General features: G+C 50.4%; 1 protein-coding gene across 2 annotated transcripts in view; it reads left to right on the forward strand.

Moving 5' to 3' along the window:
* The first annotated feature begins 859 nt into the window (after positions 1–859).
* LOC306644224 (uncharacterized protein) overlaps positions 860–25,067 on the forward strand; it is a 165,391-nt gene continuing 141,183 nt past the window's right edge. The window contains exon 1 of one of the 2 annotated variants that reach the window (XR_013759208.1): positions 860–1,442. Coding sequence is in view for 1 of the 2 variants with exons in the window: in XM_079110946.1 (XP_078967072.1) it covers positions 1,157–1,330 (174 nt within the window). In the remaining variant the exon portion in view is untranslated. The remainder of the gene's footprint in view (positions 1,443–25,067) is intronic. The other variant, XM_079110946.1, reaches the window with a different exon arrangement.

The following is a 25,067-nucleotide window of genomic DNA, read 5'->3' on the forward strand; positions in this document are numbered from 1 at the left end:
GCATAACGATTTCCAAACTGCGAGGAGGCCCAGGGTCATGGGCAGGGGATGAGGTGACAAGCATCAGTGGGAGCGAGTTGGGGGTGCTGAGTGAGCTGCAGCTGGGCTGCCCCTGTGGCTGTGGGGCTCAGGAGAGGTGTCCTGAGAGGAGCCGGGGCTCTGCAGGGGGGCTGCCAGCTGAGAGACTGGACCCTGATCTTACCCCACACCCCTGTCTAGTGCTAGCACCTTCTATTGGCCAAACCCAACTGGAGGCCAAAAGGCAAAGGAGCTGGTTTATGCAGCCCCAGGTCAGATTCTGGGCACAGGGCAGAGTATCCGGTATGAACTCTCTGCTCCCAGACGATGCTCACTAGCCACCTGCACCTTGGCATGCCATCTCCAGATGAAGAGGCTCACATCCTAGGACCATCTGTGCTCCTGGACGGGCCTTTATGTCCCGGCCTTTGTTCCCAGGTGGGCTCCTGGAGGGATCTGAGCAGTGGAGTCTTGTACAGGCTGGCAGAGGTGGTTAATTCCCAGGAGGCTTCCTTGCCTTACCGGAGCGCAGCGTCCTTGAGAACGATTCTTCCTGACTCTTTGTCTTTCCCAGGAGAGGCAGCCAGAGAATTCTGGCCCCGGGACTTTGGCAGTGTAGGCATGGTGGAAGCAGAGAGCTTGGCCAAAGAGATGGAGGCCGGGCCATTCTGCTCCACCAAACACCTGGGCACGCTCGGTCTCTGCAGTCACGCTGGCGCTGTGGAGGACGAGCCGCTCCTCTGTGCTGAACGCAGAGCAGCTGTGTGGTTTAGTCACTGCGCATGCGCTTCGGGGCTACAGACCTGAGCTTGACTCTTGGCTCCCACCCTGAACTTTGGACAGGTTGTTAACCTCACTGAGCTTCAGTTTCCACAACTTTTAACGAAGGAACCATGATTCTAACTTTGCAAACTGTGGTAAGGGTTAGAGAAATGCAGGCGCAGTGCCTGCTCAGGCACCTGACCCGGGATCCATGTTAAAAATCAAACACCCCTTTGAGCAGCTCTGGCCGGCCAGCCTGGCGCTTGCTCCATCCGTGGTCTCTCGGAAACATCTTTGCTTTCAGCTTCCTCCATGTGAATGACCTAGGGAAGAAACTAAGGCAGCTTCAGAGTTCAGACAATGTTCAGGCCCCCAAATGGGCTTGTTTTTAACTTTCCCACAGGGCACACTTAACCAGGAAAAGTTGCGGAAAATTCGATGCTCAGTTTACAGTCCCAAGAACATGAGAAAGCTCTTCGGCCAGTTTAAAAAAAAAGATGGATGTTGTTTCTGGGAGAAGGAACATCGTACAGTGGCTCAGGAGGAGACGGTGAGTCAGACGTGCTGAGAGCCGGGCCAGGCTGTCCCCTCAGTCCACCCCCTGTGAGTCAGCGCTGCCCTTGGGGCCTGGCGGGCAGTAGGCCCAGCGGGCTACGGACCAGGTGGGTATCCTGCTCAGGGAACTGCATCTGGGCTGTCCTCTTGCCTTGCCAGGGGACATGGTAGAAAGTGTACCGCCGTGGTGTTGTCAGCGGTGGCCAACTTGGGCAAGTGCTGATGTGGTCACCCCCCTTTGCCCTACAGGGCCTCACTTTTAGATCCACTCCCCACTTCCCTGTCTGACTTCCATCATGCTCTCCCCAGCTCGCCCTCCCCATTCTTCTCCCAGTTTTAATCTTTGGGGATCTGGAGATGGTGGCAGAGGAGAATGTTGTGTCTTGGGGGATTTGGATGGACCTGGAACTGAAAGGCTGTCCTTCCAGCTGTCCCAGAGGGATCCAGACTGCAGGAAACCAGACACTCAAGTGAGGAGAGGGAGGAAGCCGCTGTGATTGACAAGGCGTTGGGCAGCCTTGATGGAGGATGACTTTCCCAGTATGCACTGGGAGGTGGGCCGAGCCAGCGGCGTCAGGCCCTTAAGGGGATCTGGATCCAACTCAGGCTCCACCCCTTATTGGCTATGTGGCTTGAATGTCGAGGTTGACCTCTGATGCTGTTGTTCCTCATCTGCAAAATGAGGGAGGCAATAGTTATCTCATGAGGTTTTGAAAGGCTAGATTAAATAGGATAGTTTATGTGAAGGTACATGTGAGCTGCAAATTTTAAAAGTAAGGATGTTATTACTACTAGATAAGGAAAAATCAGAGATTTAGCAAGCTGTCTGAAGTCTCTTTGCTGCTATAGTCACAGCCAGGACCAAAGCATGGGTCTCTCCTTTCCTTTGTTCTGGGTAGTCTTTGTGTTCTCCATCTGCAAGGGAGTGCTTCTTCGTTTACAAAGTGTTTTAATTGGCAGGTCACTTTGCTCAGGTGGCAGGTCTTTTGTGGGTTAACGGGGAATATTAACCTCTTTGGCGGGCAGCCTCTGGAGAGTGTCTGGTGCTGGGTGGCCTCAGAGTAGCCTGTCACTGCAGAGGGTGCTAGGCTCTTGGAGGAGCTGGGCCCAGAGGTGGATTTCAGCTGAGTGCCTGCTTATCCCTTCTCAGTGTCCTGAAGCTGTGATTGCTGGTGGCTGTGTCTGGCTAAGGTCAAGTTTGGAGACTGTCCAGTGAAAACTCCCAGCATGGGCTGCTGGCCCTGAAGGCAGGCTGGAACAATGGAAGCATCTGGATGGGCTGCTGGAACCTGGGTCTGGCTGCCCCTGGAGGCATGTGGCTGGGTGAAGGGGGCTCACAGCTTGTGCTCCTGGACAGAGGTCCCCCCAGTCCCCAGAGCCCTGTGAGAGCACATGGACTCCCATAAGCACAGCAGGTATCAGCTTGGGCTGGGGCACACCAAGAGAGGAGGGAACACCAGACCTTCTCTAGGTCTTAGTGACAGTATGCCTCCTTCCCAGAATAGGGACACTCCTCTCTGCTAGGTCCTTGGTGCCTCTGGGTTAGTTGCATCAGCCTAGCCCTTATACCACCAGCTGTTCCTTGTTCCTGCTTCAGGTTTTGCTCCGCCCAGCCTCCCTGGGGCTGTCCTCTGTACTCCTTCCTAGTCTATATCCTATTTGGTAAAGGACTGGACTTTGGGATAGCATGTGCCTGCAATCAGATCCTACCTTTGACATTAAGAGACTAGGAAGCCAGGGAACTTTTCTTACTGAGAAAATAAAGCAGTCACATCAATGTTCATAGCAGCTCAATTCACAATAGCTAGATTTTGGAACCAACCTAGATGCCCTTCAACAGATGAGTGGATAAAGAAACTGTGGTATGCATACACAATGGAATATTACTCAGACTTAAAGAAGAATAATAGTATGGCATTTGCAGAGAAAAGGATGGAATTGGAGAATATCATGCTAAGTGAAATAAGCCAATCCCAAAAAAACCAAAGGCTGAAAGTTTCCCCTGATAAGTGGATTATGATACATAATGGGGGTGGGGGGGAGTGGAGGGTAAGAGAAGAATGGAAGAACTTTAAATTATGTAGGGAAATGAGAGGGGGAAGGGGGTGGGGGTATGAAAGATGGTGGAATGAGACAGACATCATTACCCTCTGTACATGTATGATTACACCAATGGTGCAAATCTACATTGTGCACAGCCATAGAAACAAAAAGTTGTACCCCATTTTTGTACAATGAATCAAAATGCAGTCTGTAAAAATAAAGAAAGAAAAGAAAATGAACTTCATTTTTCCTACCTTCTAGGGGTTTGGTTAGGATGAGATAATGCCTGTGTGGTGCCTAGCACATAGTAGGTGCACAATAAACTGTCATTTTTATCATTCAAGGCCCAGCCTTAGCCTTGCCTCCCCAAGAAGCCCTCTGAGACTAGCCACACCAGCTCCCCACTGTGACCCGCGTTTTCTGTCTCAGGGATATGCTCTGGCCACACCCTGTTGCTCCAGTTCCTTAGCCACATGGCCCTCTCCCTCAGGTGTCCCCGGCAGCCTGTTCCCTTCCACTGCAGGGTCTGCTGTACCGCGTTGGACCCGTGGATTCTGATGGAGTGTGGGCCTAGCCTTAGTCCCTGAATGTGTCTTCAGTCGTGTCCTCCATGGAGCTGAGCTCCCAGAGTATCCGGTCCCAGTCCATGGATCACAGAGCCCAGGGGTCGGAGCAGAGGCACCAGATTCCTTCCTCAGGCCCCTCAGAGGAAGAGGGGGTGGAGTAAGGTAGTCTGCAGCCTTGCTCTGTCCCTGATTCAAACAGAACCCTTCTGGTTGGTGATGGGAATTTGAGGCTTCATGTGACTGAAGAAGGAGACCCACTGACTCAGAGGTTGGAGAGGGAGGGGGCTGGTCTACAGCAACTGGTGGAGAGTTGGCACTGAGCCAGGGCAGAACCCAGCTCAGCTGGTGTCACCCCTTAATTCCTCCAGCCCTTTCAGTGCTGTGAGTCCCTCTCTAGTAAATGGGTGTACGTTCAGAGGAACACATGTGTGGGTGGCCTCCAGGGGACATATATAGGCAGTCAGGTGTGTTAAGACAGGGTGAGAGGGACACTGTGTAGGGGCTGTGTGTGTAGGGGCTTTCAGCCAGAGAAGTAAGGTGGCTGGATGTGTGTTTCAGAAATCTCTCTCTCATGTGGCAGGTAGGTTGTCGCCTTGAGGAGGAAAGGGCTCTGTGGGAACAGGGTTGGGGAAGATGCAGCCTGGATTGCTCCCTGCACTGTCGGGGTGCTGCCGGCTGGACCCACTGGGGAGTGATGCCTAGCCAAGCCTGCCTGTGTGACTATCAGGGAGAGATGCTGTCAGGACTCCAGTGAAGCCTTGGCCTTGTTTCCAGAGACAGGAGCACGGTTACTGGCTGGGGCCTTGGTCTTGCCACCTCCATGCAACAGTAGGGACTTCAGCCTTGCTCACAGGCTCCTGCCCGGCCCAGGACCACAGCTTGGTCTGCAGAACCACTGCACTCCATGATATGGAGTGCCCTTTCGGTACCTGGGAGAGACCATGGTGCTTCCAGAAACAGGGCTTAGCATGGGAGCATGAGGCCAAAGCACATTCACTCTTACTCCTGATGGGCTGAAGGACCTGGAGGTCGGCTCCTCACCGACAAAACTCACGCTGACCTTGATTCATTCCAAAAGAAATGCATCAAGCCTGGCGCTATAGGAGTCCAGGCAGTGACTTGTGTGGTGGGAAAGGCGTTCTCTACCCTCAAGGAGCTTGTGGTCAGAGGAGGCAGATTTAGAGAGAACAGAGGCTTCTATGGGATAAGGCAATTCTGCTTTGCAACCTGCCGGAGAACTAGAAAGACAGAATTATAGGTTCAGAGAGGGGAGAAGACCTGTGTACCTACAAAGGAAGACTTCCCAGAGCAGGTAGCAGGAATTAAGACTTATCTGTTCCTGGTAGAGTAATCCTACTGGAACTCAGCAAGAAATAGATTGATTATGGCAGATGGGAGTCTTGAAGTTCAGGCAGAAGTACACCATGACCCACTCTGTAGGAACTGGATGTCGTGTGTGGGGTGAGATCTGGGTATGGATGCATTCTGGGCTCCTGACCCCCAGCTGCCATTTATAGAATATCCAAGCTCCTTGAGAGCTAACTAGGGTGTTCAGAGCACTGCTGCTATTTTACAGACTGGGAAGCTGAGACTCAATGAACTTGACCTGCCCTCGATGGCTTTTCTGCAGAACTTGGTTCTTACCTTGGTGGCTTTGATCCGAAGTGTTCTTTACCATTCTGCCCAAAGTTCCTTGCAGCTTTAGCATGCTGCTTCTTTTCTTCTTGCTGAATCTAAGGTCCCTGGTGACCTGGTCTTTGCCAGTTTTCCAAGATACCTTCCTCTGCTCTGCTTCACACCCACTCTGTACCTGAATCGCATCTGTGACCCTTCCTCCAGGATTGTGCATGAACTGGAGTCAAAGGGACAGGTCCTGTGTCATGCCTTGGCTGGGTGTCCAACTCCTACAGGGTGACTGTGCTTCTTGGTCGTCCTGCCCTCAACCCTTCATCCCTCAGCTATGCTGGACATGCATTCAGAGCCCCATAGATCATCATGTACAAGTGGATTCAAGATGTCCTTTCTATCAGTCATTTCTGGCCATTTCTGTAGTTCCACCCTAACCAGAGACTGGGAACACAGTATGGACTCAGTCACTGAGTGCTGAGTGAAGGTAATTTGACTGTCTACAGTTACAACCTCTGGAAGGATTTTTGTGCCTGAAAACAGGTCTTACTTCTGCCTACTTTCTGGACTATGAGTTCCATGCATGTAGTCAGACTCATATTTCCAGAACAGCTAAGGACCCCTTGAGATACTTTTCTTCATTAATGAAGTTTGATTATTTACTAATTGATGAACTCATTTAATAGATAACTCTTGATACCTACCATGTGGCCACCATCCTTTTTGGGTCTAGGGGATTTGTCCTGTCCTTCAGGGTGCTTACATTCCAGTGGAGTTAAGACCCATTTAGATGCTCTGTGGATCCATAAATATCTGCTGGCTGATTTATCTGTATATAATGTGTTAATTTAGAAAGTATTTGATGCTCCATTGTACTCATAACCTTTGAACTACCAGGTTATTGCTCCATTTTAGAGAGAGTATTTACTCGAGTACTAAATCATTCAAACTCAGCAGGGAGACACTTCTCTCATGCAGAAATACCAGACCCTCCCATAACATCTGTGATTCATCCTGCTTGCTTCATGTGAAGCAGGGATTCCTGTGGAAGATTGCAAGATGGTTAGATTTGGCACCAATTGATGTGCATGTTAGGACTGAAACCTCAATACCGCAAGACCATAGCAGGGGAAAGCCATTAGCATATTCATGAGTCCCTTGTCTTCTATTTATAGGTATATTGTCAAAGCTAATGATTTTTCAGCTTTCATGAAACCATCTAACTTATCAAAGCTTCCTGCGATAGAGGAAGAATGTGTGAAATCCAGACACATCCTTATTATTCTTAGATACTTATGTCTTCAGTAATGGTCAGTATTCTGAAAGTCATCATGAGATTGCCTGAAAACAGTCCCCAATCCATGGCCTGCTCTTTGTTCTTTCTATTTTGCACAATTGCTGGTGTTAGGTCCTTAACCATGGACTGTAAAATCAGGATCTTGCTTTTCATGTGTGGCCCGGAAAAACTTCCTTCTGATGTAAAGTCATTATATTCTTAATTTAATTGTCCCCCTAGGCAGCTAATGGGGCACGAAAGCATCCAAGTTTCACCAGTTCAGTTGGCTTGCCTGCTGGTACGTGTGAGGTGGAAGCCAAGAGACTGCTTTGGGCCATGATAGCCTTGAAGGGCCTACTCCTCTCTAAACGTCATGATATTTTCCACCTCTTGATTTGAGCTGTGAACTATTTTGTGTGGCTTTACATGTAACGATGGGGGCCCTTTTATAGGAGAACAAAAGCATCCTCTCTTCCTCCTCTCATTCCACTAGTTTTGGTTCTGCCTGTGAATTGCACATGCCCACCCAGGTGCTGCGGAGCTTGCTCGGAGTGGGGTCTCAGCGCCCACCTTCAGGCTATTGGCTTGAAGCATATCTGGCCTTCTTGCTCTTTCTCCAAGGAGGCCTGCAACATTTTGCAGCTGATGTGTTTGGAGTAAAAATGTTTGCAGGCCCAGAGGAACATTAGCAACTTTGGGGAATGTTTTTTGTTAAGACCAAAGCATAAGAGAGTGTGAAAGTCAGCTCCCTTTGGGTCTTGGGGACTCAGATCTTTCCATTTTGCTTTCTATACAGCTGGAAACAAAAGCTTAGTTCTAATTAGGGAAATTGTTGATGTTAATATAATTTGATGTGTATTGAGCATCAGAACCATATAGTAGATTCAGAAGAAATTTGGGGAGCTTTTGTGGAGAAGAGGGTCAGGAGATGAACTAGACTTCTTGGAGGAAGCTTTTAATGGGAATGGAAGATGAGTAAGAGCTCAGCATTTGGCAAGGGGGAATGGTTTTGATGGAGGAAGAAAATTTCAGGCAGAAGGACAAAGAGGAAAGCTGGTGTGGCTGTAGTGGGGACCAAGTGGGGTGTGAGGCTGAGAGAGTGGGTTGAGTTGAGATTGTGGAAAGACTTACTAACAAGTGGATATGAAATTTGTAATGGTGATAGGAAGCCTCTGGGATTTTGTGTGAGTCCAGGTTTGTTGGCTACCTCTCCTCTCAGCTGCGGTTTCCACGTGATTTAGCTTTTTCCAGCTTGGACCTTGGAGTTCAAAGTGCACAGGAGAACTACTGGCTCAACACCAGGGTCGCACTGCCCAGATCCTGGGGTTGGGCCAATGCAGTTAGCTGAGTCCACCTGGGTCAAAGTGTTCCTACCACAGCTGTGTGTGAATGGCGTTCTTCAGGGTGTGGGTGGCGGGCTCCCGGTATGAGGTGGAATGTATTCTGAGTGATCTTAGTAGTTTCCTATACTGTGTAGTGACAGTGTCACACAGTGGTGGCTGCTGACCCCTTGGCCTGGGGGTCTGGAGGCAGGAGCTCAACCTTCACCTTGTCCGTGTTTTCCTAGGTTTGCTTCATCTTGGAGTGTCCACACAACTCACTCCATCTCCCTTTCTCTCTGTCTTCTTTAGAGCTTTGCTCACCCATCAGGTTTGGGGAATGCAGGAAGCAGCAGAGAGGCTGATAGGACAGACCGACAGACAGACCTGCTGCCTCTGCAGACTGGCAGGAGCACCTCTCAGCATCAGCCGCCTGAAGGACTTTCTGAGCCTTTGGGATGGTCCTGGAGAGGGGGCCACCTCCTCCCCAGCTGACAGGTAAAGCACCTCAGTGGGCTTCTGGGTGTGCAGCTAAGCCGCCAGGCCGCCGGTCCCTGCATCGCTCCAGACCTGTACAAACTGCGTTCCCACACCCACAGCACTCTCATTACTAAGCAAATCCAAAGGCAAGGTTTATCGATGGATTCTGGGCTCATGTCTTGCACGCTTTCTGCCTTGCTGTGGGTAAAGGAGGTGATGCTATGGTAGGCTGTGATGTTCAAAGTGGCGCTGATGCCAACCTGGACTTGTTTAGTTGGCTAAAGCCTGAGGTGCATTTTGATTAAACTGAACACTGGGATCTTTATGTCCTAGGCGACTTGGAATAGTCATGTGGGGAAGGCAGCTGTTACCCTGTGATATGATCAACCGTGAAGTAGTGGAAAGACCATTAAAGTGGGCAAGCAGACTGCTGGGCTCTTGTCCCATGGCCACCCGCTGGCTAAGTGACCTTAGATATCTCTTCTTATCAATAGGTTTTGTTTCCCTTCTGTAGATGAGGTAGCTGGATTAGATGTGCTGTAATGTCCCCTCCAAGCGTGGAGTGTGACAATTCTTAACATTTCCTCCCCAGATAAATCTGGAAACAGCAGGAAGACATTTTTAATGTCCTCTGCCTGACTGGGGTCTGAGGTTTGGATGTGACGACCAGACAACTCTGGTGTCAAACACTCTGTCCCTCGCCAGACCACACACTGGAAAATGTGTCCCCACTTCTGGGTCTGGAAAACATACACTGATGATCACATGGGTGTAGAGGAAGTCTAGCCATTTCTCTTGGAGAGGAAGGGGGACTCTTTCAGTTTTCACTTCTGTAAATGAAGGAGAGTAGAGAGAACTCTGTTTAACAAGCATAACAAATAATTAAAAATTACACTCCAACCCCCTATGATTTAAGGGAGGAAGACAGGGGGCAAGAAGAAAAACAGGGGGACAAAGGAAGAGGAAGGAGGCCAGGAAGGAGAGCAGAAGGATCTGGATCCACTTGCTTCAGTTCGGCAGACATTGAGGGCAAAGAGGACCATGATCTCAGAGAATTACAGCTATGAATCTGAACACTTTTTTCCTTTCTTGTGACTGTATTCCTTCTTCGAGGACATCAACTGAAGAGCTGCAGCTTTTTTCTTGGGGCAGTGCCTGACTTCTGTCAGCACGCATGATTTTGGATGGAGTGGGACCACGGTAAGTTCTGCACGAGGCTGATCTGCTCTCCAGCCTGGACAAGTAGCTGTGGCCCAGGGAGCTGGAGGAACATAGAAGCTGCTGTTGGCATTTCCCTCAAAAAGGTTTGGAAAGGGAGACATTGAGGAAAATCCCGCTCTGCTTCACAATGGAAAAACTGGCAAACGCTACCTGGGTCAGGTGACCAAGTTCACAGGCCCGGGATAAGTCATGTTGACAGCATGGGGCCAGATATGATGTGATGAGAAGGACACTTCACTTCTGTGGTGTTTTTTCCCCAAAATTTATAACCCCAGTCTCATCATGAGAAAACCAGACCAGTCCAAGTTGAGGGATGCCCCACCAAATACCTGATAAAGATTTCTTAAAATTGTCAAGGTCAGGAATAACAAGGAAAATCTGAGAAGCTCTCACAGAGCCAAGGAGCCAAGGAGAGCTGAGGTACCCTGGAGGGGATCCTGGGGCATTCAAAAAACTAGAAAAACTAGTCAAACCCAAGGAAAGGCTAGAGTTCAGCTAAAGGTAACCAACAATGTTGGAGTCTCAGTTTTGTCAAATGTACTGGGGAAATACAAGATGTTCACAACAGGAGAAGCCGGGTGAACTCCGGACTACCTGTGCACCTTTCTGTCAATTTTAAATTATTGCATAAATAGAAAATTTATTAAAAATTGCAAAGTACTGCTTTGGGTTCTGTGGCGAGTCTGGTGACCCTGTTGGGTTGCTTTTGGCTGGTCGAGTGCTCTCATCTTGCTATCCGTCTTCTCATCTTTTCCGCTCTGTAAAGGCTTAGAAGCCTTAGAAGTCCCTGCCCCCCAGCAGCACTCCCTTACTCAGAGTGCCAAAGCATTTTGCTCTTGGAAACACTCAGCTTTATATTTTCTTAGAAAACCGATGTCAAATGTCCCATTGGAAAGCTCTCATCCACAAACCTCATGATTAAATGGTTTACCAAACTGGTTTTGAGTGGGCTGTTCCTGAATCAGGAACAGACACTTGAATTTGCCCTGGGAATTCTTGGTTGTCCCCTCAGCCCTTCCCCGATGGGAAGTGCAGGGAGCAGAGAGGCTGAGGGAGAGATTTTCTAAGATAAATGGCAACTTCTTACGCAGCGCATCCTCCAGCAGGTGCCTGAAAAGGAGCAAAGTCTTATGGAGGTGGGGTGGGTGGAGGCATGGTAGCCCATGCAGAGGACACGGAGGACCTGCCTGTGGTGGGAGACTGGACAGTCCAGGGTGGCGCCTCTGCTGACTGTCTGCTGGTGTCCACGCTGGCTGCTGGGGTTGCTCCTTGGATAATGTCAGAGAGACCTTTGCAGCGAGGGGGACCCACTGCCCTACTTTGCTTGGAACTGAGGGCTTTCCTAGTGTGTGACTTTGGTGCTGAAAATGGAGCATCCCAGGCAGATTGGGATGGTCAGTCACCCTGGCTGCAGCAGATATGGCTTAAAAGGAGCCATCACTAATGGGCCTGGAGTAGTGTTTGTTATTAACCATGACCTCACTGGGGGCTTATTAATCAGTAAAAAAGAAGCTGAAAATCATGGTGGCTGGGTCTCTTCATCCAGAGGGAGTTCTGGGGGAAATGTCTATAAACAAAGGACAGATTCTCAGATATGTCCCTCCTCCATCTGGTAGTATCCATGAAACAAGGAGGTCTGTGGAGCTAAGTGGCCCTTGCTATTGAGGGAGGTTTATTATCTGGAATGGAGGTGGCACTGGGCTCTGGCTGCCAGAGGGAAGCACACATCTGTGTTGTCCACTACGGGCACTTCATGGGTCTCAACCCGCCGATGATCAGGCTTTTGTTCCTGAATCAACTGCCTGATGAAGACTGCACCAGGCACTGGGCGAGGGTTGGGTGGGGTCAGCTCCGCATGAGACCCGGAAAGGGATAGGATGTGGCTCTGCAAGCCCCAACGTGAGAACGTGGGCTGTGGGTTCAGAGGGAGCCTGGGAAGGGGCCGTTTCCTCTGTACCTCTCGGCATCTTCTCCCCACGTGCTGTCTTCTCCTCCTCTTCCTGATTCCGGTCATTGACACGCTGTGCTCCTAGGCACCCAAGCTGAATGCTGGATGTTCCCCTTTGTTCCTGTCCATGGCCCTCCACTTCCAGGGTGGCTCCAATTGATTCTACCCTGTGAGATGTCTCCCTTATCTGTTTCTGCTGTTGACATCCTGGCTGGGGCTCCACCAGGACCACCCTCAAGCCCCCCGGTCCCCCTTGCGCCTTCTCTATCCATCCTCTGCTAGTTCTACCTCTTGCAGGACCCCTTTGGCACCCCCTCTAGAGCACCAACTCCTTGTTCCCATCTTCCAGACTAAGGTGGGCTTCAACTGCTCCTTGGCTCCAGCCCTCTTCCTCTCTCACTGACCTGTCAGGACAGGTGTTTGGGGACTGTTCCTTGTAAATGCACCTTGCTTTCCTGCATTTGCTCATGCTGATGCCTCCAGAAGGGGTCTTTGCTGGGGACATCTTCATGATGCTCTCCCAGAGTCCCTGCAAGAAGTGCTGTCTGCCTGCACTGGACCCTGCCCCCAATGTGGCTGGCTGGACTTTCAGACTCTTCCTCAAAGGCGGGTCTCCTTGGAAGTATGACATCTCAACACCTGGCACCAGCTTCGACGTGGATTAAACCTCTGCTTAGGGTTAAGGGTCACTGAGAGAATAAAGCACCATTGGCCCCCCAGTAGTATTTCTCAGAGTCCTAGGCTTTCTGGGGCACAGCCATGTCAAATGTGGTCTTGGTAATAGCCAACACCATCTGAGTGCATCTATGTCTTGTGCTCTGCCCAGGATTTTGTCTTTCCCTTATGAGGTCTGCCATATGGAGGGTCTGGAGGACTGGAGCACTGGACAGGGCGGCCAGGGAGAAGGCCATGGTTCTTTCCTGACCACCAGCCCACCCTGAGAGCCCACACTTGGGTTAGGAAGGTGCAGGTGGGGCCACAGTCTGCACGGGGGAGGCTGTGAACTGGCCGCAGCTCACGAGAGAGCAGACAACTGAATGTCTGCCTGCGGAGAACTGTACCCCCAAGAGAAGCCACAAGTATCTTGGCAGAATGATTTTACAAGCTGGAAGTATCCTTAAGAAGCAGCAGACTGTTTATTTATCCAGAAACAAATTACTAACCAGAAACAAACCCTTATATCTGATAGGAGCATTCTTTCTCATCTATAGATTGCAGGGAAATTTTAGTTCCATTTACCAGAGGAGGAGACTGAGGCTGGGAGGCTTGAGAGTTTGGATTTGTCCTTCTAAGGACACCATGGGGTATGCCAGTGAGTGCCCTGGGGATTGGAGGTGGATTCTGTCACTTGGAAGGTAGTCTTTCTGTTCTGGGAAGGGATTGAGTGTGAGCAGGTGGGAAGAGTGGGGCAGAAAGAAGGGTAGGATCGGGGTCGCCTTGGGATGTTCTGAAGTTTGAACAGCATCATGCAGTCAAAGCCGAGGACTTCCACCCCGGGGGATCACCTGTATTTTTCTGCTCTCTGACGACTGCGGAGATTTCAGGTGTATTTAGGGGAAACCTGCTGGTGTGAGGTGTATCAGTTAGGGATCAGGTTTTGCTTGTGGGGTCTCCCTGTGTGGGTGGAGCAGGATCTGGCGAGGGCACGGGCTCTGGGCTGGTCAGGAAGGGATTGAGACAGCCTCTGCGGCGTGTGCACAGAGCTTAGGGGCTCCAGACATCCCTGCTCACTGGGAACAAACCAGCCACCCAGGGATAAAGGGCAGATCATGACAGGAGGCCAGGGAAAACCAGATGTGCCCCAGGGGGCTGGAATAACAGTTCCTTTTCCTTGGAGACCAGGGACAAGGGGGAAGACATTAATCTAAAACTGAAGGGCAGCATGTTTTTGCTTATTGAAAAAAACGAACATGACTTTGTCCTTGAGAGGCACGCAGGGTTCAGGAGTGCCAACTTAACCCCACCACGCGGAGAGGAATGCTCCTGTAGAATGGCCATTTCTCTCTCATCTACTTCCCGAACTCTTGTTCGTGCTTTGAGGCCCACTCAACTATGCCCTCCTTGCAAAGCTTAGTCTCACAATGTAGGTGGAATCAATCTCTTCCCTCTCTGGCATTTTCAAAAGTAATGTCTTGATTGTGAATTGTCGTCATGTATCCTAAGTGGGACTGCTGGTTCAGTGAGGCCCCTTGAAGTCCAGAGCCATGTCTTTTTTAATCTCAGCGCCTCTGATCTAGCTGGGCCTGACGTAGAGGAAGCACTCAGTGAAAGATGGGGCTTTTGACAAAATCTAGGCAACTTCTAGGCATTGACTTTCCTTCACCTACGATGCCCAGGACTGCCTTCCAGCTGGTAGCTACCCTGACCACCTCCTACCCCTGCCCAGAGCCCAGAGCTCTGAGTTGCCAATAGCCCTGGCCTCTGGCAAAGCCCCATGAACAGATGTCCTTGTGGGTGGAGGGCATGTCCTGCTCAAGGCTCGGGGATACCATTATGGCGCAGTGGTGGTTTCCTGGCCCCTAGCCCCACAGGCAGCGTTCCTAATTGTCCTCTGTGTGAACCTGGTGCAGTATTTTAGTGTGTCCTATAGAATAATATTGAGAGAACGAACAAATCAGTGGCAGAACCTTCTGAGATTTGCCTAATTGCAACTCAAATTGTTCCCATATTGGAAATTACATGGCTAAGATGCCTTTTGGGGAACTGAGTATTAGGAGCCCAGGAAGGTCAGCCAACAACGAGTCACTGGGGTTTTTTCCTCCATGAACTCTTACCGAGACATTTTCCTGCAATGAGACATGGATAGGTTGACTCAAAACAGATTTCACAATCGCTTTATCCAATTTCGGACGGCTTAATTCAGCAATTCACATAACCCTCTTTAATCAGCCTCACGTTCAGGGCTTGCTGTGGTCTCGGGCACTTTGACGGTTAGATGTCACTCAGCATAGCTCCCCTAAGTGGGGAAGGCCATGGTCAGTCCTTGTGTGACTCTGGGAGCTGGGACCATGATTGGGATGCTTAGAGACCCGGGGTCACTGCAGGGATCCAGTGATTCCTGTTCCTGGGGCTGCAGATGCCTTGTGTCTGAGCCAGGCTATGTCCAGGGATGATGAGAGAGCCTGTTTATGTGCATGAAAATTGTTGCAGTTTTGATCTTCTTATGAGGGACACTTAGATCTTAGAATTTTTGACTCTGGTGTTAAATAAAAATTGATTGGCTATATGCCTAGTTCAGTGCCCTCAGGGAGGAAGTAATCTCCTGTCCTTCTCTCTTTCCAGCACCGGGGAACCGTATGGCTGGAATTAGATGGGGAGGTAAGTCAGGTGGTGGCTTCTACATTGTCACCTCTCAGGGGCGAAGATGCAAAGTTCCCACCAGGGAGACATCTCCCACCAGGGAGAAGTGTGTGGCACTTCCACCTTTGCAGGGCCTTCATGGCGCGTTGTCTCAATGGCTACTCACACCCGTCCTGTGAGGGGGCCTGCGACAGAATAGCCCCATTTTACAGATGGGGCAACTGAATCCTGAAGAGCACAAGTGCCTCATCCGTGGGGATGGGGGTTCGTGGCTCTTGGGTCCTGGGAGGTCCTGTTTCGTTGCTGTTGTGAAGGAATCTGCCTCTCATTCTCTAGGACAGAACACCCTGCATGGCGGAGGCCACGCCTGGTCTGGAGCAGGAAGCATCAGTGCCAGGGCAAGTTGCCTCACTGTGTGTCAGCCACAATCCGCCACCAAGTTCAGATGGTGTTCTCAGGGCTTGTCCCAATTACTGTCCATGCCGTCATTGTCCACTCTCTGCCTGGAGACTCCAGGTGCTTGTTTTGCTGAGGAGGATGAGCAGCTGGTTACAGACCAGGTGTGTTCATGTGTGTCCAGGTGGGGAGAGAGCAGGGCCATCCATGCCCCAGGTGCTCTGCATTTGTCATTTTATTGAGAGAACTACAGTCAGGCTGTAGCCTTCAGGAGAAAGGGAATCAGGTTGCCTGCCAGGTGGGAGGGGTGTGTGTGCTGCACGCGATGTGTGTGGTGTGGGCGTGTGATACGTGTTTAGGTGTAGCGTGTCACTGGCGTGGGTTATTTGGCGTTTGTGTGTTCTGTATTGCATGTGCTAGTGTGTAAGGTATATGGTGTGCATGAGGTCTGTGTACAGTGAGTATATTGCATGTTGTGTACCGTGGGTATATGGTATGTGTTTGTGTGTAGTGTCTGCATGATGTGGATAAGGTTTATGTTTTAGTCATTTTTTTTGCTGCTGTGACCAAAAGGATATGCCTAGCATAATTATAAAGGAGGAAAAGTTTATCTGAGGGCTCACTGTTTCAGAGGTCTTAGTTCATAGAAGGCTGGCTCCATTCCTTAGGGCTGGAGGTGAGGCAGAACTTCATGGTGGAAAAACGTGGCAGAGGGAAGCAGCTCACATCCTCAGGAAGCAGAGAGAGAGAGAGAGACAGAGAGAGAGTCTCTACTCTCCAGATACAAAATATGTACCCCAAAGCCAAGTCCCAGTTCCCACCTCCTCCAGCCACACCCTACCACTTCAATTAACCCCATCAGGGATTAATGCACTGATTGGGTTCAGACTCTCCCAACCCAATCATTTCTCCTCTGAACCCTCCTGCATTTTCTCACATGTGAGCTTTTGGGGGACACCGCACATCCAAACCATAACAGTGTTTATATCTGTATTCTATGTGTGCATGCACAGTGTGTGTGTGTGGTGCATATGTAACATGTATTTGTATGTAGTATGTTGATGGTCTGTGGGGGTGTATTTATTTGTAGTCTGTATATATGTGCACACTGTGTGAGTGTGTGTGTTTGGTGTGTGTGTAGAATGTGTTTGTATGTAGTGTGTTTGTGGTATGTGTAGGTGTGTATGAACAGTGCCTATTGAGTGTGTCTTGTATGTTGTGTGTGCACATGGGTTTGCACTATAGGCACTGTGTGTGGTATCTTTCTGTAGCCTGTAGCATGTGTGTGTGCACTGTGTGTGCACATGTGTGTAGTGTGTGGTATGTTTGTGTGAACGGTGCGGAGTGTGTGTGGAGTGTATTTATCACTAGTGCGTGTGCATGTGTTTGGACGGCAGTGGTCAGGGAGTGCTCCCTGGGGACACTGTGGCCAGGGCTCACTGCACCCTGAGGGTGGGCTATTGTATGGGGCACACTCTGGGCAGGGAGGTGGGTGGGGATGAATGGAGGTGACAGGGCTACACGGCTGGTGGGAATGTGGGGGGCAGGAGCTGCTGTCTGGTGGGTGCGGAGAGCACGGGGAGCCCGGTGGCAGCCGTGAGCTGCTGTTGCTCAGAGGGAGCCTGCTGCAGGCACTCGGCCTCCATCGCAGCAGGAGAGCCCAGACTTTTGGCAAATTGTCCTTCTCCAAACATGGCTTTCTCCAAAGACAGTGATCTGACCCCAGACGTCTGCTGCAGAAAGGAAATAAGAGAAGAACAAACAGACAACGATGGCCATACGGTGTGGAGCATAAGAGACGGGACTTTTGGGGTAGGAAAGGGGAGAGGATATCTGTGGCAATTATAGTAAAAATGATAATTATGTTACATATATATGAAATACGTGAGATTACACATCTTGTTTGGATGTGTGGTGTGTATTCCCACTGAGGGCCAGTCAGGATCTGTGTGTCCAGAAGACTGTCACAAGGTTTCAGATTCCCCATTGAGAGAAGTCTGCTTGTGACAGTCCCGAATGAGCCTCGTTGCTTTGCACTGGCCAACTTATGACCATGTGATTACCATACTCTGTGCCAGGCATAAGGAGCGAGGGACAGTCTGTCACAGAAGAGCCAGCATTCTGGATGAGAGAACCGAATCTGCTAGCACAAAAGTTTAAAATTCACACACTTAACTTCCATGCCTCTTGCTTCTTGTGGGAGAAGCTTCTGCTCTGGCTACCGGTGGAACAGGCGACGTCTGAGGCTCCCCTGGTTGATCTCCTCGCCTGGATTTCTCCAGGGCTCTGAAGGATGGCAGAGAGCTGACAGCAACTTGCGTTCTCCATCACATCTTTATTCAGCGAGTATGCAGTAAGTGTCACCGGGCCTGGGCACTGGAGGGGGTCATAGGGGGCAAAGCAGCCACAGGCCTTCCCTGAAAGAGCATGCGTGCAGAGTAACCATGGCAACATGGCATGAGTGAGAACCAAAGCGTAGGAGACGGCAAAAACTGAAGGACAGGCCTAATGGAATCCCGGGGAGTGGGCAAAGTGTGCACAGCGACAGGAACAGCAGATGCGAAGATGCCCAGGCCTGACACAGCACCCAGAGGGGTTAGTACAGCTGGAGCCCCAGGAGCCTGGGAGAGAGCCGTCCCTGGTGAGGTTGGAGAGGTAGAGACGACGCCATTGTGTGGTGGGGAAGCTCCCTGCTTCACCCTGACTTCCTCAGACAGCAGAGCCCAGGGGGACAATGCTGGCTGGAAGTGGGCACAAAAAGAAGGACAAGAAGCTACTGCCCAGATGCAGCCCCTTCTGCAGGGCCATCCATTGGCCAGGGCATTGCCCAACAAGTGGTTCTGAAGCTCTGAGCAGAACCTTGTCTGAAGACCCAGCTGGCCCCTTGCCCCAGCCTGGCATGGAGAATTCCATCTCTGTATTCTAACCCCAACCCTAGGCATCTCAAGCACCTGCTAGGAAGTGATTTATTTATGAAACCTAAAGACAGCTTTCAACCTATGGGGAGAATCAACTTGTCTGTACTACTTGGCCCACCCCCCTTTATTGTTTCCCCCTAGATCATATCTTGTTACACAAGTGTTTCTTCCAAATGAAATTCATGGAGAGTTGATTTTGGAAATGAATTCTGTTTGTTCAGATAAGGTGAACTTGGCAAAGGGAAACCAAGAATAATCTGAAAATGTGACTTATTGTGACCTGCTATTTGCCCGGAAAAACTAGCTTCATTCTGCTCCATCCTACAGACAGCCAAGAGAGTCACCATGCTGCGTTGACTTCTTTCTGCCCTTTGGCCTGTGGCCTTGTCCTCTGCCCCCACCTCCTCTGCCCAGCAGCTTGTGCCCTGCTGTGCCCACAGCCAGCTCTTCCTTCTTCTTCTCCTTAGTGGCCTTAGGCTGTGTGGAGTAGGCAGAAGGAAACCCAGGGAAGGATTCTTGTGGCAAAGGTGAGAGGACAGAGGTACTGGTGTGTCCTGGAACAGCAGAGGCCCACGCAGGATGACAGGGAAAGGTTGAGGCTGGACCCTCGAGGGCCTCACATTAGTCTGAGGAATTCAGACTTTAACCTCTGGGTAGCAAGGAGTCACGGAGGCCTTTGAGGAGTGACGTGATGAGAACAAGAGTGTGGGCCAAGAGCCGTGGCGTTCTGCTCTCTCACATCCAGGGGCCACTGCGGGACTCAAGCGACTATGAACTGAGCAAATACCTTGGAGGTCTGACCAGGCCACCCCGGCCCCGGTGTCCACCCATGTACTAGCTGCTCCCAAATCCTTACCTGTTTCCTGAACTCAAAATGCCTGTGACAGTTTCCTCCCTAACGTCTCTGCTTGAGGACACACAGCTCAGAATGAATAGGTCCCAGTGGAGAGCTGCGTATTCTCTCTCACACCTGTTCCTCCTTGGTCTTAGGCTCGATAGGTGGCACCTCCAGTTGCCCAGTTACTCCTGTTGGAAGCTGAGGCGTCTTCCTTGCCCCTCCCCCTCATGTCCATGCCCATTCACCATCAACCGTGTCGATTCTATCTTCCCAGGTTTTTCAGACTCATCCATTTCTTTACTATGGTCTCTACCCTCGTCTACTTACTGCCAACTGTCTTGATATTCTCTGCCACTTACCATTCTCCTCGGTTCCATTTACAGCTTCATCCAAGGCAGCTGCACCGACCTTAATAAAAATACACTGGATAGCGAGATTTCCCATCCTGCCTCTCTTTACATTCCCATCTCAGGTTAAGGTAGCGTTTCTGCAGAGTGGGCTCTCTCCTGTGATCCTCTCCTAGAGAGGCCTGTTCTTTTCCTTTTGTGACTTGAATTTCTTTTGTGTTTCCCTGCTTGATGATTCTCTGCCCTATCAGACTATAAGCTCGATGAGGACAGGGGCCAGCCTGTCTTGTTCACCATTCTGCCCTCAGAGCCTGGCTCAGTGCCTGGCACATAGGGGGAACTGACCGAGAAGCAAATGACTGCAAGAATGAGTGACCCTCTTCTATTGCTTTGTGGTCATGTCTTATTCACTTCCCAGCATTTTGTAAGCAGTGAAAGGAGGAGTTGAGTGTTGAGGATGGCGGCTTGGCTGATGGTGGCCACAGATGGCTTGTCCCTGCTCAGCAAGAAGGGCTGGGGTTGTAGCCCTCACAGACACCTGCAGACCCTTCTGGTACCCTGTGATGGAGATGGCATTCAGGCACTCCCCCAACATCCAGACACTGAGTGACTTGAAAGACTGAGGGCTGAGGGCCTTCTCCCAGTGGCTTATGGAAAAGCAGTTCAGCTGAACTCATCTGCTTTCAAACAGTCATTCCCAACTTTGGACTGGGAAAGCAAGACCACGGGAGGCCAATCTAGGCCTTCAGAAGGATCAGCCTCCCTACCATGCTGTTGCTTTCTCATAACCCGATTCTATCAGTTCCAACCTGTGTGTGCACATAATTCACAGGAATAGCAGTAATCTGAATTTCACTCCTCTTCAGCTATCTGTTTTTGGAGTCTTGACTCCCTTGCCAAATGCCCACCAAGTGTTCTTGGATGTTCCAGGTGTGCTCCTGAGCATGCCTGCCAGTTACGTGTGCCTCCTCCTCTTCTAGGAACTGTTGCCCACATCCTGGAATTCCCCTCTCACCATGGAACCCTGGCCCCCTGCCTGAGCATGGCTTCTGACTCTGCTGTCCTCCATGTGGGTAAAGCCTGCTGTTGGGCCCCTTCCATAAGGATCTTGCTAGAGACAGCAGTGATGTGCAGGGACCCTCACAGCCTGAAACTAAAGGCTGGTCTGTGCCCCTTTCAGTTATGGCTTGTCTTAAAGAATTTAAAGAAAATGGATGTGGATCCATCCGATTAGATGGGACAAACGTGAGGGTCAGACCAGAGCACATTCAGAATGCCTCCTTTGCTCGGGTGTAGAAACCTCATATCTAGGTCTCCATTGTTGAGTCTCGCCTTAGTACAACTTCTCTTCCTGAAGCCAATTCAGTTCTTTATTCTGGGAATCCTGCCCTGAATGTGTCTGGATCCCTACACAGGTTTGAGCAGGGTCTGTTAGCATTCACCTCTGTGGTCCAGGAATGACTGAGCTCAGGGGTCCTGGGCATTGAAGGTAACATCGATGCTATAGGCTGAGAATTTGGCCCTGACAGGCTGCTGTCTGGAGGAAGACATCGTGTAGATGAGGCAAATTTCAATTCCTCTGTAAATTTCCATGCTTGGCTTGCACTGCTGGAATCAACCTGAGGAATCGCATCCCATAATCCTTGCTTCTCTCCTTTGCAAATATGTGTTTTGCATTTTAGCATGTCCGGTCATCTGGTCTACCTTTATAATTTCTCACCTGGACATACAACATTCAGGAAAATCAAATTTTCCAAAGAACAGGTTGGAATGCCCCCTGGGAATTCTGCAGGATTCCAAGAAGACGTCATGGATTTTTGTCTTAAGTAGATTACAGCCTGAGAGTCCTCCAAGTTGTCTCTGGAACTTGAGCTATAAACATCTCTGAACAAGACGCATAGAGCTTGGCGTCTGCAGGGGAGCCCAGGACTGGAGTAATGATTGGCAGACAGCTTGGGGCTCGTGGGAATTTTGGGATCCGGCCCCACCGATCAAAGGCGGGGTCTGGGATTCTGTAGTTGGTTTGATGGGCAGATGGTTTGGCAATGACAAGGTGCACAGTGCTGCCTGAGAATGAATCACCTGCTGCAGTTGGCGCTGTGTCCCTGAGTCCCTTCCACAGGCTGGAGGCACCTTTGCTTGGCTTGCTTTCCTTGGCAAAGCTGATGCACATGGAATTTTTTCTTCAGAGTTAGGGCTGTTATCTTGCCATGAGACAGCCAAGAGCTCTCTCTGGGTTTCCAGCCCATGAGGGAGAGTTCTTCAAGGCATCACTTCCATGCTGCTGAAATCATGCTGGGCTGTGGCTAATAATTCAGTTCATCCTGCATGGAACGTCCTCCTTGGTGCCAGGCACAGACAAGACCATGGGGAAGTAGAGATGTTAAGATGTGTTTCCTGTCCTCGAGGTCATCCTGGTCAGAGTGCAGAGTGGTGGTGCAGAAGAATTATTCTGGCAGTGTAGACAGTGTGATCAGCTTTGGGCCAAAAATCCAGCGAAAGAGATTTCAGTGAAAGTGCCAGATGCATTTGTAAATATGTACAAATATCCCGCCTCCACAGTGTTTTACCCACCAATGCAGGGATCCCTGAGGTCAGAATCTCAGTTTGAGGAGGGGTGGCCAGAGGGACTCCTGTCTCTGGGCTGTTTTATTATTCTGGACAAGGAAGAGAGTGGCAACAAGAAGAGAGTGGCACTGAGAGGCTGACGTGGAACCCACCAGGTCTCAGGATACAGGAGGTGAGGGGCCCGGAAGACTCAGACTTCTAATCTGGATGACTGGGCAGGAGTGGTGCCATTAACATGTCCTTCCTCAGTGAGTGGAAGAGGGGAGACCCCGCAGTCCAGTGAGACCAGGTGGGCATGAGAGCAGGGGACCTCAGTAGACATGGGAGGCAGATGTGAAGAACTTGTTTCCAGCACAACTCTGTTGGCCTGGGCAGGGGTGGCCTGTGATTCTACAGGTATGGGTCTACCTCAGGTGTGCACCTTGGCCTGGGGCATAAACAAGTCATGTCACTAAGGCCAGTCTCAGTGAGTAGACCTGACTGTAGGCTGTGGGCTCATTTTCACCTGGGGTGGTGTGAAGCCCTGTGGAACCACAGGCTGCTAGGCATGTAAAACCCAGCTGGGGACATACCAGGCCACCTACGATCTGCTGATTGATAGTGTCTAGGGGTGGAGGCTGGGGCCAGACGTTTAGAAAATTCCCAAGTTGATTCTATTTAAGAACCACCATTTTGGACCATCCCCTCTTTTCATGACTGAAAAGGTGGGGCTCTTAGGAAGGAAAGGGTCATGGCCCAGGTGGCCTGGCCTGGCCCCGCATCCCTGAATCCTGAAGGAACACTTGCCTTGCTTCCCAAGTGCTTCTTCCCTGGTGAGACTCTCATCTCACGCTGTACCACCAGAGTCACCCACCTGCTCTCAGCTCTTCACTGGAGGAACTGGGAACACGTCTTCTAGCCCAGGTGCTGGTGAAGGGAAAATAGCATGTGGTTGCCTGTGAAGTTCATGCCAGGGAGCGGGTACTGAGTTGGCTCTTCCTTCAGTCTCTGCAGGACACTTGGGCCCCCTCTGCATGTGGATAGCAGCTTTAGCTTAAGGCCTTCAGATTCTTCCCTGAAGACATCACAGTCAGTCTTTCCTGCTGTATCCCCAAGTTGCTGAGGTTCCCAGCAGGACCAGTTTCTACAGGGGTCCTTTCTTTCCTGCTTTGTGACAAAGCTGGAGCTGCCAGTACCCAGGAGGACTCCTCTAGGGCTAGGAGGGCAAGGTAGCTGGGGACAGGAGTGCTGATCTCCAGCAGAGGCTGTTTAACACAGGTGATGCTCAGAGGACCTGGGAGCATGGCCACAAAATTTGGCGAATTCTCCTAAAGGCATTTTCTAAGGTGACCTGGTACACACAGATTGGGCCACCCACCACCACCCATAGGCAGCCTCCAGCTCATGTTTCTTCAGCAGGTCCTGAAATGGGAAGGTTGCTTGGTGTGGGACAATCAGTGACATTGAGGACTCTTCTCTTCTAGGAGGGAGGGGAGAATTTATAAGGTACAGTCACGTGGCACGTAATGTTTCAATCAATACAGCGCATCCATGACAGAGATTCCCTAAGATTATGCTGCCTGGTGATGTCATAGCACTCTTAGTTTGTGTTAGTGCTCTCTACCATGTTTATATAATGATGAAATTGCTTAGTGATGCAGCTCGCAGAACACATCCCGTGTGAAGTCACACATGACCACAATTGTGTAAACGACATGATTATACACCAAAACCCTAAGGAAGCAGCATTTGGCTCCAAGTGGGCATCTTTGAATGTGAGGAGGGATGTCAGAAAGTGCGGGCAGGAAGACAATGCTGGAGGAATGGGATTCTGGAGAGTGGGGGTCCAGAAGTTCCTCTTCCTGGGACACAGTGAATACAGTGAGTTTATACCAGCAAAGGGTCGCACCTGCAGAATTCCTTACTCTGTGTGGACTTGGACAGCAGTGTTAGTATCTGGTTACAGACAGCTGGAATAGTGGAAATGCAAAGCAGCAGGCGAGACAGAAAGGCTTTGTGCTTTTCAAAACGGAACTCAGAGAAAGGATAGATGGGCTGAGAATTCAGTCCAATAATTATATCAGTCCCGAGGCAATGAAGTGGCCAGAGTGGCCTAGGGCAACCAGGCACATGGCTCAGCATGAGAGAGCACAGAGGGTCAAGGACCTGTGTGGATGCAGGGGCATAAAGGAGGTCAAAGATGGCAGAGGAGGAGCTGTCCTGGGGAGAGAGAGATGGCGCCTGTCTGGCCCAGCTAAGAGTCTACTTGTGGAGACAAAGGGGAAATTGATGATGAAGACTAGCATCTGGTGGGGGTCACAGACTTAAGAGCCTTAAGACTCTTACAGACTTAATAGTTACAGTTCTGAATGGAGGTCCAAGGCATGTGGCCCCTCACAGTTTTGGTGAGAGGAAAGTTTGGGACTCACTGCAATGCCAGAGTAGACCAGGGACCATTGAGTCAGACACAGGGCTGAGCTGACCTCTTGCATCTCTATCTTCATGCACATGTACGTGTCTTACAACACTAACTCTTGACTACAAAAATGTGTGTGTGTGTCCATGGGGGGGGGGGAGAGAGAGAGAGAGAGAGAGAGAGAGAGAGAGAGAGAGAGAGAGAGAGGGAGAGGGAGAGGGAGAGGGAGAGGGAGAGGGAGAGGGAGAGGGAGAGGGAGAGGGAGAGGGAGAGGGAGAGGGAGAGGGAGAGGGAGAGAGGGAGCGCGCACAGGAATAGGTGCCACTGACATGGTATTCCAAATGAATGGTCCCTCCTGGAATTGTGCAGTGTACAACTCACATACATTTACCTACCAACTCTGAGTTAGTGAAAACTAAAAAACTTTTTGGAACTTTAAAAATCAGAATATTGAGCTTAAGAGTGACTTGGCTCTGTGATGTGAAAGAGTC

Source organism: Sciurus vulgaris (genome assembly GCF_902686455.1).
Source record: "Sciurus vulgaris genome assembly, chromosome: 14".
Taxonomy (NCBI): Eukaryota; Metazoa; Chordata; class Mammalia; order Rodentia; family Sciuridae; genus Sciurus; species Sciurus vulgaris.